Source organism: Leptopilina heterotoma, unplaced genomic scaffold (genome assembly GCF_015476425.1).
Source record: "Leptopilina heterotoma isolate Lh14 unplaced genomic scaffold, ASM1547642v1 Lhet_243, whole genome shotgun sequence".
NCBI lineage: Eukaryota > Metazoa > Arthropoda > Insecta > Hymenoptera > Figitidae > Leptopilina > Leptopilina heterotoma.
Window position 1 is genome coordinate 897,447 of NW_025110958.1, and position 20,070 is coordinate 917,516.

The 20,070-nt window shown below is 30.2% G+C and overlaps 1 protein-coding gene across 2 annotated transcripts in view; it reads left to right on the forward strand.

Moving 5' to 3' along the window:
* LOC122503090 overlaps positions 1-18,927 on the forward strand; it is a 64,724-nt gene extending 45,797 nt beyond the window's left edge. For both annotated transcript variants that reach the window (XM_043613516.1, XM_043613515.1), the window contains exons 3-7: positions 7,754-7,982; positions 12,648-12,790; positions 17,337-17,466; positions 17,539-17,721; positions 18,599-18,927. In XM_043613516.1, coding sequence (XP_043469451.1) covers positions 7,754-7,982; positions 12,648-12,790; positions 17,337-17,466; positions 17,539-17,721; positions 18,599-18,765 — 852 coding nt within the window. In that variant the 3' untranslated portion in view covers positions 18,766-18,927. The remainder of the gene's footprint in view (positions 1-7,753; positions 7,983-12,647; positions 12,791-17,336; positions 17,467-17,538; positions 17,722-18,598) is intronic.
* Positions 18,928-20,070: the final 1,143 nt, after the last annotated feature.

Genomic DNA, 20,070 nt, shown 5'->3' on the forward strand with positions numbered 1-20,070 from the left:
ATTGGACCGATTAAAGTCTATTGGCAATTTCTCACTGGGTAATGGTAGGCCAGTAAATAAAATCAGGCCGTTAGACAAAAAAATTGTTAGATGTCTACTGGCCTGACCATTTTTAGACCAGAAGACAAAATCAAGCTGTAGCCCAATGAGTTGTTTACTTATAAAAAATAATTACATATAAATCAAATGTTCAAAATTCTATTTTTATTTTATCACAATGGCAATGAATATTATTAAGTCTCTTTGTTAATTCTTCTTTAATGTGCAATGTATTTAAAAGCTCATCGGGTAAAGAAGAATTTTGTATGCAACATTTCATAGGTCCCAATACAGCTTCGAAAAGAGTTCTTTTTATAACTATGTGCAAGGATGTATTCTTTTGCCACTATTATAAGAAAAAATAATTAATTAATTCCAAACAATAATTATTAATTAAAAATCTGTAAAAATATTTATAAAATTCTACACGAACATTCAATTATTTTCAAAAGTAATAACATTTTTCGCAAAAATTCAATTATTTTCAAAATTTTTTTTAAATCCTCATTAAGATTTCAATTATCTTTATAAATAGCAAAATTCTTCTTCAAAATTCAATTACTTTTGAAATTTTTTTAAAAATTATTGTCAAATTTTCAATTATCTTTATAAATAATAAAATTCTTTTTTTGAAATTCAATTATTTTCAAAAAATTTCCTGAATTAAATGATTTTAAATAAGTACTATTTTAATAAAATTTTCTTTATTAAAATAAAATTTTTTATTAAAAGTCTGTATAAATATTTCTAAAACACTACCTGAACTTCATAACAATCTTCATAATAATAATAATAATAATATTTAGTAAAAATAAGAATTATTATTCATTTCATTTCATTTAATTATACGATTAAAAACTGTGTTTTTTCTAATGGCTTAAATATTGTCAGGCTATTAGCTAACGGCCTGATATTTCTAGGCAAGTAGAAGTAAAAAGAATATAAGAATTTGATTTTATCTACTGGCCGGCCATTAGCAAATCCTCTAGGCTTTTGGCTAACGGCCTGGTTTGTCTATCGGCCTACGACATATATATCATTTAAAATTTCATATACCTAGAGCCACATGTTAATATTGTTCGATTTTGTTTAAACTTTTAGGAAAATTTTTTAATATTACCTATAAACTTATCCTGAACATTTTCCAAAAATAGAAAGTTAATTAAAAAATTTTTCTTATTTGTTATAAACAATTTAATGCAGAAATACGTTTTTATGCAAATTTTTTAAATTTTATTGTTTCCAAGTAATATTTATTTCCTACAAAGTATATATAATAAGAAAACTTATTAAAATACTAAAAATTAATAATAATTTGATATTATTTATTAACTTTTGTCATAAAAAATATAAAAAAATGATAAATATATAATTTTTTATAACCAATTGAAGCTTCTCTGCTGTTACATAGTATTAGAATAAGTTAGCTTTTATTTCGTTATAAAGAAGAATAATTTAAAACTCACAACCTTATTGCTTAAATAATATTCATTAACAAATGGATAACTTTGTTAATTTGTCACATAAAGTGCTTATTCCTTTTACAAAATGTTTCTAGAAGAATCCGCTTTAAGTTATTGTTTCGTAAAACAACTTTAAAATATTATTAATGGTTTATAAATAATCTTAACTAATAAGTACCAGATATTATTCATTTCATTTTTCATAATGAGTTTTTGCAAAACTATTTCCATGAAATTAAAAATCAATTTAATCTGATATTAGTGAAATACTTTTATATGTAGTTATTTAGTAACAATCATTGTTACTAAATTAATTTATTTAATAATTACTATATAATTATACAATACAATAAATAATAATATGAGATAATATAATAAATAATAATTTTGATTGAATTAAATAAATAAATAATAATTAAAGTTTAATTTACGACGAATTTATTTATTATCAATTTATAATTAATACATATTTGACTTAATTTCTTTTCTAAACACCGATCTCAGTCTAATCTGGAGTCACGAACGGGGACGTGGCAGCAACGACTCCATTTTTTTGTACTTTTTTATATTTTTGTATTTTAAGATTGGTCGCCATTTGAAGCCGAAATTTTGAATTTTCGATCACAGATTGGGATTCAGAGACCTCAATGATCAATTTACAACAATAACTCACTTGCTTCTGGAATTAAAAATCTTTCTTTCTTCTCGAATTCTGTTCTGAAACTACTTAAATAGGAATCAGCAGAAACAAGTAAATAGTGGATTATGTCTTCTAACATATCTTTAAATGATGTTTTTTGAGTGTTGTTTTCTCTGCATCGTTTGATGTCTTTGTTTCTAGCTTCTTGATCCTCTTCAGACAATTGTCCAATAGGAATAACAAAGGAATTTATTACAGCAGCCCCATGCTTTAAAATCTTATGCAATGAGACTGGCATATAATACCAATTGTAATATTTTACGTAAATTGCAAAAGTGTCATCACAGAGCTTTTCAAATTTAGTTACGTCAATTGCTTTTCCACATGCCATAACTTGTAAAATTGTGTACATATTTTTTAATAATTGATTGTTAATTCCGGTTATTTCTGCTATTATTTCATAATTTGCAAAAAATTTTCTTGCAGTGTTTCCGTCATTTGTCGATCCACTGCCTTGTTTTACAACATCGATGATAATTCCTAGATGTTCTGGAATCTCTTTTTGAATGGAGTGTTTCCTCTCTTGACACAGTGCCTTTTGTTCTGCCGTAGTTTGCTTCCATTGACGAATTGGTAATTTGTAGGCGATATGTAAAACACACTCCATCGAACGTATACACACGGAGAAAAAAATCAGGGCTTTGTAGCATGGAGTGGTCTATAGCTTTAGCGCATGGACGCTTCCTTACGGCGAAAGAACGAACTCGTACGATTGCAGCAAGGCTCCTTACTAAAATAGGGCGAGCTCTTGCTGCAATCGTACAAATTCGTTCTTTCGCCGCAAGGAAGCGCCCAAGCGCCTAAACCTATAGACCACTCCATGCTAAAAAGCCCTGATTTTTTTCTCCGTGCAGGCGTGCAAAGTTTGCAATCCATATTGGAATGCATCCTCATTCTCAAATTTTTCTTGTAATTTTTGCAAGTTATTCATTTCCGTGGGTTTCGCTCCGCAAATTGTACAATTTCACAAAGAAGCAGTTTCTGTGATCACTTGACAAACCTTGCTATCCACAATAGTGCACATTAGTTCATAATCAACATTGTAAACAACGTTATTAATTTTAATTTTCCCTTTTTTCAATCTTTTAATTTGTTGTTTAATATCTCTAAGCTCATTCAAAATTTTTTCCTTTGTCTCTTTTTTAAAATGAACTGCTTGAATTTAGAGAAGACGTTTCACTACATTCGGGTGTATATTTATAAGGATCTAATCCAGAAGTGCCATCACAACCATATTTAACTATTAATTTCAGATTTTGTGTGCTCTTATTACTACAGACTTATTTTATACTGAGGATTCTTTCAGCTGTATGATCCAATAAGGCTTGAAGCCTAATTGTAGCACCCTTTTCATTTATTTTTATTGCAGAACTTTGAGGATAACAATTCGTTTTAGCATTTGTGATATTTTTATATGGAAAAAGAACATCGATCATTTTGTCCTTCAATTTTTTTCGCAAGAGCTCATATTTATTTTTAAATTATTTTAAATCAATAAACAACGCGAGTGCTTCATCATCTGTAAATATAATTATATAGTATTTATTAAATAAATTAATTTAGTAACAATGATTGTTACTAAATAACTACATATAGAAGTATTTCACTAATATCAGATTAAATTGATTTTTAATTTCATGGAAATAGTTTTGAAAAAACTCATTATGAAAGAAATGAATAATATCTGGTATTTATTAGTTATGATTATTTATAAACAATTAATAATATTTTAAAGTTGTTTCACGAAACAATAACTTTAAGCGGATTCTTCTAGAATTATTTTGTGAAAGGAATGAGTACTTTATGTGACAAATTAACAAAGTTATCCATTTGTTAATTAATATATTATTTGAACAATAAGGTTGTGAATTTTAAATTATTCTTCTTTATAACTAAATAAAAGCTAACTTATTCTAATACTGTTTAACAGCAGAGAAGCTTCAATTGGTCATAAAAAATTATATATTTATAATTTTTTATATTTTTTATGACAAAAGTTAATAAATAATATCAAATTATTATTAATTTTTAGTATTTTAATAAGTTTTCTCATTAAATATACTTTGTAAGAAATAAATATTACTTGCAAACAATAAATTATAAAAAATGTGCATAAAAAAGTTTTTCTGCATTAAATTGTTTGTAACAATAAGAAAAATTTTTTAATTAACTTTCTATTTTTGGAAAATGTTCAGGAGAAGTTTCTTAATTAATTAAGTTAGATTAATAATAAACATAGTGAATTTTACAAAAATTAGCCCTTGTTGTTTGAACAATTTTTAAAAAAAAAAATTTTATTAACAAATAAAAAATGTCAGATATTATTTATTAAAAAATCGGCCTTGATGAATCGATGCGCAATTTAATTAGCTTTAATTAAAAAATTTTTTGTTAAATTTGGTTAAAAATTGCGGCCTCTAAGTTGTTTTGTCCAAGGCCGTGGTTTTTGGCCCACTGTGATCAGAGATAAAAATGCACTTAGATGTCATAGAATTTAAATGCACATTGTGTTAAGTTCTTTCAAGTTGGTCATTTTTTCCTGACTTGCATTACAAACTTGTGCAAATGACTAAATTCTTGCAAGCTTTTCAGAGCAAGCTTCCAACAAGAGAAACGTTTGTTACTTGCGACAAACTTTCGGAAAATTTGTCTTTTAAGCCTGGACACCTTACACTTTGCCCCGAGACCTCCACTCGTGTCACAAAAATCATCGTAAACAAATTGTCTGCATTTATTCCCGTGTTACTTACGATATTTTTTATTCCTAATGCACAAAAATGTCGATTTCAGACTTTCTTCAGCTATCAGAAAGCGCTATTTTTGTGCATGCTGAATAAAAAAACTATTTTGATGCACTGAATGAAACGTTTCTAATTAAATAAATATAATCACAAAAATCACAGTGAAGAAATGGCTGCCTTTATCCCCTTGTTGCTTAATATACTATTAATTCCACTTAAAAAAATCCCAAAAAAATTTATGTTTGATTTAAGAATATTACTATTAATGGAAGAAAATTTCCTCTTCTTTCATGAGAACATTTTTTGAGCCACGCTCAAGAAGAAAATAAAACTATCAGAATATTTTTTCACTGTCATGTAATTTGTATTTTTTTCAAAAAAAATATTTTGAACAGTATAAAGTGTACTTCTTCATAAAGTAATATTTTTCAGTTTTTGTTGAAATGGAAGCTTATTTTTCATGAGATTTGTGTAGAGGGATTATAATTTTTAACTCTTCAATTATGCAAGATTTTTTTTGTTTATAGTCAGAAGTGGGAAATCTGTGAATTCAGATACCTGGATAATGATTGCCAGGTTATTTGGGAATGACCTCTTTTGTTCTGGTCGACCCACTAATAACAACTCCTGCCTTAATCTGGACTATTTTTCAACCCACGAAACTACCTATTGGCTTTAAACTTTGTGGGGTGAAGGTCCCAGTTTCTTGCTCGTGCAACCCTTTCATGCCGATCTTCTTCTGGACTATTTATTTTTCGATTTAGCTAGAGTCTTTTTGGCCTCCTCAAGGGCTGATCTGAAGACTTCGCATCAACCGCTGCCTGACGTCAACTTTGTCGTCGCACTATCTATCCATCTATCTACTGCTTAACAGTTTCGACCTATATGGCTGTAGTCAAGGCACCTATGGGTCCTTGTGACCATAACACTTTTTTCTGACCTTGCAGGACACGAAACCAATCTTCTCGTGCCCAATTTTCTCCAAGTTGTCAGCGTCTTCTTGGTTGGTGACCACTTTACTCCTTTTCTGTAAGGGCATCTACATCGCGAATTTCCACCGTAGTTTGCCGGTCCCCCATTTGCACCTTACCTAAAGCTTTAATTACCTTTTTCACCTCCTCGATGAAAGACGCCTTATTTGAAGTCCCTCTAATGTTAATAAGGAGATTTCCCTTTTTAGTAGGAAAAGCTCCTATGACCCTTGTCTGACTGGTCTCTACGTAAGCCTCTTCACGATCTTTCTTCAGCATGTTCCCTCAGTCACTTTGACGGTCATTGTTGTGGCTGTCTTCCTTTCTTGGTTGAATTCATCTTTAGTGCCGTTTTGGTACCATTGCCTTCAGTTTGTTTAGGAGGTCCCTCCTCCTTCTTCCGCTTTATGCCCTGCGCAAGCTCAGAACCACTTCTCTTTCGCTTGTGACTCACCAAGACAACGTTTTTTAGCATTGCTGCGTTAAAACGGTCAAATCTTATTCTTCGGTCTTGCCGTGCTTCTTCCGACCAAGTTAATCCCCGAACTTCTCATAATTCTCGCCGCTGCTTCTCCTTGACATCCTTTATGAGCGATGTTAACCTTTTGAGTTCATCCTTGATTGTCATATTGACATTCTTCTGGATTTCGCAGGACTTCAGCATCTTGCTGACCTCTTTTTTTATTTTCAGAATGCTTGCTGCCTTTTTTCCCGCAGCTTAATGCATTCATCTTGATCTTCGTTACAACTAGCAATGTTAATCGCAGAAGCATTACTGAAGACAGAAATGCAGATGGCTTGACTTGTTACACTGCTCGTACTTTCTCGTCTATCTACTTTGTCCAAGACAATTCTTGGTACCTCCAAAGCGTTGTTGCCCTCCTGCAACCTTCCTAGCAGGAAGTTTCCGCAAAAGGAACGCATCCTGTATCTCTTCTCAGAGTTTACCCTTAAATATTCAAGGTTTGTCCAACACATGAGTTGGACTATTTATGAGAAATAATAAGAGATGCATTATGTTCCATAATAGATTTATGACGAAAAGCAAAAATTTCTTAGAAAAGTATTATTTTATATAAAAGATATTTGTAATTTTAAAATGTTACTTTTTCGGATTCTTATTCATGCACATGAACAGTTTTTGGAAGCATTATAAAGTAATTACAAATTTCTTCTACGGAACATTCAACTTTAACGAACCTAACTTCCGTTAGTTTTTCTTGAAATTATCGGAAAAACTATTAACGAAGTTAACTCTTTAATATTCAAAGAAATTGATGTTGTTTTCCGTTTTGACTTATAGTACTTAATAATTTTATTTTGCAATTACAAATTTTTAAAATAAACTGACTTATTAAATGATAAATATGACTAAAATTTTCTTCCGATCAACAAAACAAATTATTAACTCTTTAAATTAACAGATTATCCATTAACGAAGTTAACATTTAGATTAACGATTCCCACCTTTGGTCTGTCGCAGTAAAGAGATTATTTAATAAAAAATAGTAATATAGTTTACACATTTCAGAGTTCGGACTGCATAATTAAATATTGATCCCAAATATCAACATATCTATTTACAATATTGAGTCAATTTTTAGTAGCAGTATTGCTAAAATTGCAATATTGTGATAAGATGTGCTATTTAACCCTTTAATGATGTATAGTAATTTTCTTTATACACATATATTTGTTCCTTACCAACGCATCTTACTTTAAAAAAACTCTTTAAAATAGAAATATGCCTAGTTAAAAAAAACCTTTAAAAATAGTTTTTAGAACAAATACTTTTTGTAAAAATATTTGCATGATTTACCCTCGTTTTCTGTGTTACAGAAACCACAAGGATTCTTTAATTTAGCGAGGTGTGAGATACGTTCAATCTTGCCAGTATCTGTTCTGGAAGCTCGACCTTTAGTAATGGCTATTCATTTAGTACCTTCTTTGCCAATAGGTCTCTTTGAAATTTTATCAGAAACCCTTGAAGCTGCCACTGGTAAACCTGTAGTGCTTTTGTATGAATCTCGTAATAACAGACCTGTTGCCAAAGAAGTTGTTGACATTGGTAAGCAACAAATCAAAGACAATGTCTTTTTATAAATTAATTTTTATTCCTTTTCTGCATCTACAAATTATGATTTATGGAACATAGCTTATAGAATTATTTTATTTTATGAATATACACTTAAAGTTTGTATAAATGACTTTAGTTAATAGCAGTGTAAAGGAATCTTAAGATAAAAAATATGTAGTCTTTGTTTTTTTACAAAAGAGTTTCAAAACTTCTTAATATATTAAATATTTTATGAAACATTACTTTATGTCGATTACTTTATAATACTTCATAAAACTATATTCATAGAATGATCCCTATTGAAAATCCCCATATGGGAAACCACATGGGATCCTATGTCAAAAACCATGTAAAACCCTACTTCCATGAAGGAAACCACGTGGTTTACCATGTGGTTTCCCATGTCAAACCATATGGGAAATTGAGACAGGATTTTAGTTAGGAATAGACATGGGAAATTTGAACAGTTCATCTATGCATAAAACCATATCAAATCCCACATGTTTTTCCCAGTCAAATCCTAAACCGAATCCCATGTGAAAAACAGTATCATTTATTTATAATTATTTTCCCAAGTCAATCCCCAAGTGAAAAACAGTATCATTTATTTATAATTATTTTCCCATGTCAAATCCTAAACCAAATCCCATGTGAAAAACATTATCCGCCTTATTGAATATCCCTACATGGGAATCCACTTGGAATTTTACAAGGGATTTCACATAGGATTTTATATGGGAATTGACATAGGATTTCATGCAAGATTTCACCTAGGATTTAATGAGATATCACATAGTATTTTATTAAAGATCCAATGAAGAAATTTCCAAAGGATTAAAAATTATTTAATAAAAAATTAAATAATAAATAGTATTAGTGTTACAAGTCATCAAAAAAGTAAAAAAACGATCATTTGAAACACGTCCTCTCTGCTACAGGTTCTCAGCTTTTATATACTTCCAGAGTCGTCTCAACAGCGAGAGAAGTCACTTTCGCCACCTAGCGGTAAAAGTATAGGAGCGACAGTAATTTTTATCATTACTAAGGAAACCATGTGGAATACCACGTAGGATTCCATGTGGTTTCCTACGTGGGGATTTACATGGGATTTTACTTAGGAATTTAAGTAGAAATAAATTCCCAAATGAATTCCTAAGTAAAATCCCATGTAAATCCTCACGTAGGAAACCACATGGAATCCTACGTGGTATTCCACATGGTTTCCTTAGTAATGATAAAGATTACTGTCGCTCCTATACTTTCACCGCTAGGTGGCGAAAGTGACTTCTCTCGCTGTTGAGACGACTCTGGAAGTATATAAAAGCTGAGAACCTGTAGCAGAGAGGACGTGTTTCAAATGATCGTTTTTTTTACTTTTTTGATGACTTGTAACACTAATACTATTTATTATTTAATTTTTTATTAAATAATTTTTAATCCTTTGAAAATTTCTTCATTGGATCTTTAATAAAATACTATGTGATATCTCATATTAAATCCTAGGTGAAATCTTGCATGAAATCCTATGTCAATTCCCATATAAAATCCTATGTGAAATCCCTTGTAAAATTCCAAGTGGATTCCCATGTAGGGATATTCAATAAGGCGGATAATGTTTTTCACATGGGATTTGGTTTAGGATTTGACATGGGAAAATAATTATAAATAAATGATACTGTTTTTCACATGGGATTCGGTTTAGGATTTAACTGGGAAAAACATGTGGGATTTGATATGGTTTTATGCATAGATGAACTGTTCAAATTTCCCATGTCTATTCCTAACTAAAATCCTGTCTCAATTTCCCATATGGTTTGACATGGGAAACCACATGGTAAACCACGTGGTTTCCTTCATGGAAGTAGGGTTTTACATGGTTTTTGACATAGGATCCCATGTGGTTTCCTATATGGGGATTTTCAATAGGGATATATGATTGAAATTATTAAACACATTTTATAAATTTTTTTTGTATTGCGTTTAAATATCTGGGTTTGTTAGGCTCATCTTGGTCGCGTAGTCCAAAAATCTAACTCGAGCACGTAAGGGTTAAATAACGAATCGTTTCATTATACCTACACTTTATACTACTTATACTATTTTAGAGACAATTTTTTATGGGAATTTTCTCGTCCACGAGGGGTTTAAAAAAATTCAAAAGAACTATTTCTTACGTCTTGAATAAAGTAAATGATCCAGTGGCTGTACGTGTAACAGTGTGTGCACGTTAAGTAATAAATTTATCAAAAATATGAACTTTCAACCCCTTCACGGAAAAAAATTAATCTCTAAATTAGAGATTAAATCTGAGATTTAGGCATAAACTATCACTGGAATCGGACGTAAGATGTAAGCAGATCACTAAAACTGAAATTTGGTATTATATCTAATCCGAATATTAGTATTGTGAAGAACACGTATTTTTTATGCCTAAAAATGATATTAGGAATCTCAAATTTTATGACATGGAACATATGTTCTAAACTATCAACTTACTTGAATAAATTCAAATCTAATATATTATTTGAATAAACAATATTAAAAATTTTAGTCGTATATTTACATAATTCTTATTTTTTTAATAACTCGATGTAATAAGAATTTATAATTTACCACAATTTAGACTGAGAATTATTCACAAAATATTTATATTGTTTTCCCTGTATGAACTATATATACATTGACAAGTATAAAAAAGTAGTTGGATATTTTTAAAACACAATACGAATGTTATATTTTTATTTCATTTTTTTGTTTTAACGGCGTTGGAAGGTCTGTAAAATTTGTAGGTTACAATTATCGCCCGATAAAATACGACACTGACTGATTTAAATGACGTGAAATAGGTAAATAAACATTTTTCAACCACTTTTTCTCTAAACACAGACACTTTTTACAAAATAGGCCAACATAGAACGAGTAGGAATCTTCTTAATTACCTAAATTCAAAAGATGGTTTAAATTCATGCAGAAACGCGGTTGTAAAATGTAAAATTGGAAAGTGATGTAATGCTAAGAATATAACAGCTGGACCATTGTGCTCTCTGCATGCTTCTGCCCTCTTCTGGCGACTGGCAGTAATCCGCTTCTTGTTGTCTGTCATTACATTACTTTCCAATCATTTCCAATTTTACATTTTACAACCGCTTGACAACCGCGTTTCTGCATGAATTTAAACAATCTTTTGAATTTAGGTTATTAAGAAGATTCTTACCCATTGTATGTTGGCCTATTTTGTAAAAAGTGTCTGTGTTTAGAGAAAAAGTGGTTGAAAAATGTTTATTTACCTATTTCACGTCATTTAAATCAGTCAGTGCCGTATTTTGTCGGGCGACAATTGTAACCTTAAAATTTCACAGACCTTCCTTCACAGACCTTCGCTTTTATTTGGATATTTGAAAATAAAATTAATACTTAATTAATTAAAATGGTTTAAATCTTTTTTGTCACTGATTAACTTAAAACACAATGTACCTAATTCATATAAAAAAAGTTGTGAAATTAACAAATCTCTAAATCAGAGATGTGAATTTATGGCGTTTTCTGGTATAAAGTTTGACAGAATCAAACACAACTTATCACAGTAATTGTAACTATAATGTTTAATTTAGATACACTTATATTTCATTGGACTTCAAATTAATATTATTTCAAGTTTAGAGATTAATTTTTTTCCGTGTTGGCTGTCAAGGAGATTTCCAATGTTTGGGCCAAAAGTGTGTTGAAAAAAATTTTAATAAATAAGTACCCTAAGGTTTTTGGAGTCGCTGATTACGAATCTGAGATCAATTTTTCTAAATTCAAAATGGCGGATCCAAAATGGCGAAAACTTTTTCAAAATTCGTCGAATTTGCTTGAAACTAGTTACTCGGGGGTCAATCTGATCAATTTTTTATTTTGTTGTCCGCCATATTGGATCCGCCATTTTGAATTTTGGAAAACTAATGTCAGATTTGTAATCAGCAACCTCAAAAACCTCCAAGTATTCAGTTTCAAGTCAATCTAATCATTTTTTTTTATTTTGTTGTCCGCCATATTGGATCCGCCATTTTAAATTTTGAAAAACTAATGTCAGATTCGTAATCAGCGACTTCAAAAACCCACGGGTATTACGTTTCAAGTCAATCCAATCAATTTTTTTATTTTGTCGTCCGCCATGTTGGATCCGCGATTTTGAATTTTGGAAAACGAATGTCATATTCGTAATCAGCGACCTCGAAAACCCCCGAGTAACCGGTTTCAGGAACAGTTAAGAAGTTTTTAATCACCTTTTTTAAGTTGCACATATATATATATATATATATATATATATGCGTCATGAACACTTTTGACCAGTCTTAGTTTGCGCATATATGCGTCAGCGACAGTCAACGGGTTAATGTTCTTACAAAACATTATTTATTTACACTGGGATAAATGACTTTATTCTTTTATATGTTTTTTGAAGCATTAAATTGATAAAAATGTTTTTTAAATTCGAAACTGTAATATCTTATTTTTCAAAACTATATATTTATTACCACTTCACTAATAATTTTATATTTTCAAAAATAAAAAATATTATTATTTAACCTTAACTGTGCAGCGAATGGGTCATTTACCTTATTGCTACATACTATTAGAAGTTTTTAATAATAAAAAATTTCAACGTTTCAGCAATTTTACCTGCTGCTGGTGATTGGAAAGATGGTGTTCTTCTACCTACCACTTTTGTCTTTGAACATAGACTAAATAAAGAATTTTCACCGCAAATTTATGCAGATGTTGTTGTAGCTACTGATCGAGCCCCTTATGTCGAGGTTTGTAAATTTTATGAAACAGACACACAAAAGAAGCAGTCTCGTTTAACCCTTTGAAGCATACATTTTTCTAGTCAATGTATTTAATAACCAAGCACACTTTAGGGGGTTTTCAGGGTCGCTGATTAAGAATCTAAAGTAGGATTTCTCATATTTTCAAAATTCAAAATGGCGGAACCAATATGGCGGACTTATTTTTTTTAATTATTCAAATTCGCTTGAAATGTGTTACTCGGGGGTTTTTTGGGACCCTGATTACGAATATGAAGTCAGATTTTCAAAATTCAAAATGGCGGATCCAATATGGCGGACTTACTTTTTTAAATTGGTCAAATTCGCTTGAAATTTGTTACTCGGGGGTTTTTAGGTCCCTGATTACGAATATGAAGATAGATTTTCAAAATTTGAAATGTATATATTATATATATTATATTTATATATAATATAGTATATAATAATATAATATATAAATTTCGAATTTTGAAAATTTGACTTCATATTCGTAATCAGCGACCCCAAAAACCCCCGAGTAACAAATTCAAAATTAATTTGACCAATTTAAAAACAATAAGTCCGCCATATTGGATCCCCCATTTTGAATTTTGAAAATCTGACTTCATATTCGTAATCAGCCCCCCAAAAAACCCCTGAGTAACAAGTTTCATGTAAACTTGAGCAATTTTAAAAAATAAGTCCGGCATATTGGATAAGCCATTTTGAATTTTTAAAAATTGACCCCAGATTCGTAATCAGCGACCCTAAAAACTGTCTAGATATGATCGTCAAAGTATTTCATATTGTTGGTTAGACACAATTACATTTATTGTAAAAAACTGCTTTTTTTACGTTTATTTATTTATAACAATTATTTTATCAACAAAAAATTTATTTTTCATTTTTTTTATAGTAAGGAATGGTCCCTGATACATGCAGTATGCTTTTTGTCATTGAAACAAATGAATCAGTGCTTGAAAAAAGTAAAAAAGTGGAGAAAAAAAGGTGACACTCAGGAGTGTTAATATGCCGCAAAGGGTTAAGCATTAGAATTTTTTTAGAATTATAATAGTTACCTACTATTTATTATTATTTTAATTTTGCTTCGTAAAGTACATAACACACTGCAAAAAATGGCGTCTAAAAGTAAGACGTTTAGACGTTTATAATAGTAAAATTTCACTATTTGTTAGTAAAATTATTATTAAATCAGATTTAGAGAGTAAAAATTTAGTTTTCTTACAGAAGTCCTCTTGGAAACATGTTTCAAAGGCTTCGGAGATTAAATTATTTTAGTTATTCCATAAATTCAGTTGAATGAAATTGTTTAATTTTTTTTAAATGATAAGTAAGTGCTAAATTTTCCCCCTTAAATGCTTACGTAATACTTGAATGGTCCCAATGCCAGTCTACTAGATTAAGAATTGTGTCGCTTAAAACACAATGAAGATCAATTTTAATCATTTCCGCTATTTTTTTCTGTAATCTACTTGTGAAAATACATAAGTGTACCAATTTTGAGCTCTCTAGGTAAAAAACTGTGAGCGCTAGAGTAAAATGCATGCTTTTTTGACAAAATTTTTAAAAACTTTGAGTTTTTCGCTGAAGAAAATATGAAGATCAAATCCAATCATGTTCGCTATATTTTTCCTGAAATCTACACATGAAAACACATAAAACACCGTCCGACACGATTTTTCACACACAAAAAAATCAAACATTTTCGGAAACAAGGACCAAAAAAAATACCCGTGTCTGGCCGTTTTGCTGGATCAAGTCGTTTGTGCGGCTTCTAGGGGTGAAAACAACCCTTAAATGAAAAGTTCCAAGTTATATTATAAAAATAGATTCAATTTGCCTAAAACTCGTTACTCGGAAATTTTTGGGGTCGCTGATCACGAATACGATGTCAGTTTGTCAAAATTCAAAATGGCGGATCCAATATGACGGCTGTTAAAAAAAATTGATCGGATTCGCTTGAAACTTGTTACTTGGGGGTTTTTGGAGTCGCTGATTACAAATCTGATGTCAGTTTTTCAGAATTCAAAATGGCGGATCCAATATAATTGACAACTTTTTTAAGAATAGATTCAATTTCCCTGAAACTCGTTACTCAGGAGTTTTTTGGGGTCGTTGATTACGTATCTTAAGTCAGATTTTAAAAATTCAAAATGTCAAAAAACAAAAAAGAATCACACAATTAAATCTTCCAGTTTCATTCTAGACCTGTAATCTGCATTTGGATCCTACATTTTGAATTTTGAAAATCTTACTTAAGATTTGTAATCAGCGATCCCAAAAACCCCCCGAGTAACAAGTTTCAGGGAAATTGAATCTATTTTTAAAAATATTGACAGCCATATTGGATCCATCATTTTGAATTTTAAGAAACTGACATTGGATTCGTGATCAGCGACCCCAAAAACCCCCGAGTGATAATTGTTAAGCGAATCTGATCAATTTTTTATTTTGACAGCCGCCATATTAGATCCGCCATATTGAATTTTGAAAAAATGACACCGTATTCGTGATCAGCGACCCCAAAAACCCCCGAGTAACGAGTTTTAGGCAAATTGAATCTATTTTTAAAATATAACTTGGCACTTTTCATTTAAGGGTTGTTTTCACCCCTAGATGCCACAAACGATTTGATCCAACAAAACGGCCAGACACGGGTATTTTTTTTTTGGTCCTAGTTTCCGAAAATGTTTGATTTTTTTGTGTGTGAAATGGAAAGTTAAATTTTGTAGGACGGTGAAATAAGCAAAATTGCAGTTTACTAGGCCAAGAATTGTGAAAACCAAGGGAAGGGTATACACTTTTTTTTCTGAATCAAGAAAAATTTCTAGTTTTTCGCAAAAAAAATATGAAGATCAACTCCAATAATTTGTTCTTTATGTTGGTAGAAATCTACACGAAAAAATAAATAAAAATGTATAACGTCAGTCCACTAGATTAAGAATTGTGAGAACCAGCAAGGGTTAAAGTATTTTCGAGCTTGCAAAAAGAGATTTTCGATGAAAACACCTTGAAGATCAATTCTAAACACTTCTGCTATATTTTTCCAGTAATCTACGCGTAAAAATACATAAGTATGCCAATTTCCAGCTCTCTAGGTAAATAACTGTGGGCGCCAGGGGGGAAGGGTATATAGTCATTTTCCGTAACCGTTTTAATAGGGTTCCGTACCCGGTAGGAAAAAAATTGATGACATATTTTTTCATAGAGTTGCGTGTAATAGTCCTGATACTCGTGGACGGTAGTGTATATTATTTTTAATTTTTTGTATATTAATTTATATTTTTTGTATATTTTTTGTATATTATTTGTATATTATTTTTATATTTTTTTTATCCCACATGCACAAAAACGGCGCTTTCTGATAGCAGTCGACAGGGAGGAAAGTCATTCATTTCTTCGATCGTATGAAAATGGCGGCCGTGTTCTCCCAAGGGCAAGAAAATTAGCTGTTCACATGCATTTTTCTTGCCCAAGGGAGAAGACGGCCGCCATTTTCATACAAATCGAACAAGTGAACGACTTTTACTCCCTGTCGTCTGCTAACTGAAATCGCCGCTTTTGTGCATTAGGAATAAAAAATATCGTAAGTAACACGAGAATAAAGGCAGCCAATTTCTTTACGATGATTTTTGTGACACGAGTGGAGGTCGAGGGCGCCCCGAGACCTCCACTCGTGTCACAAAAATCATCGTAAAGAAATGGCTGCCTTTCTCCTCTTGTTGCTTAATATACTATTTGTATATTATTTCCTATTTTTTTGTATATTATTTTAAATTTTTATAGACTTCCTGAAGAGGAAATCAGTTAGATTTCAAAACGTTGGAGTAAACTAATTTTTAAAAACTATTTGTCCGAATGTTTTCATTTTATTCTCCTTCACTATAAGTGAATTGAAAATTATTGAAGTTTTTTTGTATACTTTTAGCAAGGGATTAAATTTGTTAATTAAAATGTTTGAATAAAAAAGTTTTAATGAAAATGTAATGTCTGAAATAATTCAAATAAAGTCCGATTTTTATTGAAAGAGAATAATTTATGTTTTTATAATTCTACTATGGGGCCTGCCTATGTTAATTTTCCCGTAGCCCATCCCGGATCTCCACGGTCCTGATCCTAAGAATATTTAAATTTCCAGATGTGATTAGGATAGGATATCTAATCACATTATCCAATAAGGTAGGATATCCTTGAATATCCGTTGCTCTTAGGAGGATTGATTGATCATTAATCACCTATCTTAAATAGTGACCAAGTGATAACCAAGAAAAATAATAATTCTGTATAAATTTAGTAAATAACAATAATGATTTGTTTATAAATTGTTTAAATAATAATTCTGCTTTAATTCTGTAAATTTTAATTTTCTGACTCTTTTACTCGGTTGTTTTTTATTATAAATAAAACTTTGAGGTTAACGATATAATTCCGAATCAAATTGGTAAACATAAAACATTGACAGATGCTACATTGGACGACCGCGTTTTCTATGCTAGAATAACATAGTGTAATAATATAAGTACTGTTTTTTTAGACTTTACTGGATTTACGTGGTTGTCGATGTGTTTTACCAGATAGAAGTAATTTCGTAGAAGCAACAAATATATTATTCAATCACCTCAAATCTAAAGGAGAAGGTCCATCATTTTTTGGAAGCAATTTAGGTAGAATTTAATTTCCAAAATTTTATCATGGATTGTAGAAGAATTAAATCTAAATAAATATTGAATTTACAGATGTAAATTCCCAGTTAGCAGCACTTCACATGATTGCTAGTAAACAAGTAGAAGTTGGTATTTTAGAATCTCCAGTAATAAAATACCACAGAAATTATCTACCAGGAATGGAAAGACTTTCAATACTTACAAGCTTAGGTCCATTAGCGCCGTACCGCATAATGGTTCATAAGGATATGCCAGGTATATTATACAATTCATTTGAATTGAAAAATTCAAGTTTTTTTGCTACTAACAAGAAAAAAATTGAAGTTAAAGAACATGTGCTTTATCAAACAATTTCTAAAGACGTATACGATCATGAAAAATATGTTCTTAAACTAACAGCTTTATTTGACATAAAAATAATTTAATAATTATTGTGACACGTAATATAAATGTCAACTATCATAAAAAAGATAATTGAGTAGATTTAAATCCTTCCATGGTTTAATTGATATTTGATAAATAAATGATCATGGGAAGGTAAATAATTGATATTATTCGTTGTTAATTACTTTAGTGAAAAATAGTGTTTTTTAGAAAACCTTTATAAATATTAAAGTGCCTTTTCTGTTTTTAATAAATTTAGCCTGATGAGGTTGGCAAACCTTAGCCAACGAAACGTCGCATTACTGACGAAACACATTGGATTTCTTATTCAATTATTTACCTTCCCATGATCATTTATTTATCAAATATCTATCATAAAAAAGATTTGACCCGGAAGTATAATTTATTAAAATCCTTACATGACATAATTAAAATGTAATATAAATTTCACTGGACATAAGTTTAATTTCTTATAATCTCATTTACCATAAATCTTACTTAAAATAAAATTCATTAACTAGAATTTTCAAGTATTGATATCTTAATCTTTTGCAATGTTCAGTTTACATAAATTTTTTTTGCATAAGTCCCATTGAAGCATAAACCTAATTTACTATCATTTTTAATTAAATAGTTGCACGAGCGCGCGATTATAAGCTAATACCAGTGTCTCATATCTTTTTTGAGCGTATAGATTAAGGTTAAATTCCATAAATAAAATTATTAGATATTATTATTATTATTTCAGAAACCTTGGTTAAGAAGATATCGTCTTATTTATTAAAAATAAAAGATGACAGAACATGGATGGAAAAATTCTCATCGTACAGTGTTCTAGGATTTGGTCAAAACAGCATGTCCTTCTATAATTTTGAAGAAATAAAGTCTGTCGCAACCAACGGTCCATATTATTAAAACCTAGTTTTCTGCTAGTAGTATTTTCTCTGTCACATGTAGTTAAAAAATGACATATATTTAGATTTTATTGTTAGATTTAATTAAAAATTATCCTTGAAAATTGTGAGACCTCCTATATTTTGATAAATAAAAAATATTATGTAATACTGTGCAACATTATAGATTAGTTTTAGAATTTATATTTCTCCAGGACTATATATGTATAAATGGGCTTTATCCATGTCATGATACGGAAAAAGTTCTGGTGCGAGGCGCAGGAATTCATCCCATAAGACATTTGATCAACTAGCCATTGGATAGAAAGGCATTTGATAGAATGGTCATTTGATATAAAAGTCATTTTATAGAAAAGTCATTTTATAGAAAAGTCAATTGATAGAAAAGTAATTTGATAGAAAGGTCAATTGATAGAAAAGTCAAATAATAGAAAAGTCATTTGATAGAATGGTTATTTGATAGAAAAGTCATTTGATAGAAAAGTCATTTTATAGGAAAGTCAATTGATAGAATGGTTACCCGGTAAAAAGCGTAGAATTGAAAAGAATTAAAAAGTTGTATTCTTCTTAATAGGCGAATTTACCTCGGAGCTCTATTCCACGGGAACCACCAAAATTTCAAAAGAATCTATTATTCTGAATTGACTTCACAAAAATATGAAACGCGCATTCAAAAGAATCAGAATCTACAGCAAATCAGTAGAAATTTCTATTCCACTGAATTGACTCACTACCACTCAAGATTCCACTAGAAAGCATTGAACACATGAAAATTCTTTTCAGTATCATTTTATATTTTATCGTAAGCACTTTGCGTTTTTTAACCATATTTTCACTAGTTTTAATATTTATTTTTAATAGTTTAGCACTGAAATTACAATGAAATTTACACGACGCGAAACATAACTGTCACTGCGTTTTATTTTAAGACAATAACTATATATACCCAGATAACAATATTGTGTCTGGCACGCCCGGCACGTAGCGGGCGCCGGACCGTGTGCCTGCTATAACACAGCACTTTTGCCAGCCGAATGTTAGAGGACCAAGCAGGCTTACAATCTGCTGGAATAAACGTTTCTTCATTATACAGATCGTGTGCCCAATCTACTCGGGCAATTTGATAGAATTCATTGCTTCCAACTTTTTAATAAATAAACAATATCTTTTTAATTATAAATAAATACATTATTAGCTATATATAAGTATATTATATACAATAAATACCGTAATTATATTATTAAAAATAATGTAATTTTTATATTTATAATTAAATAAAAATAATAATATTTTATAATTAAATAAG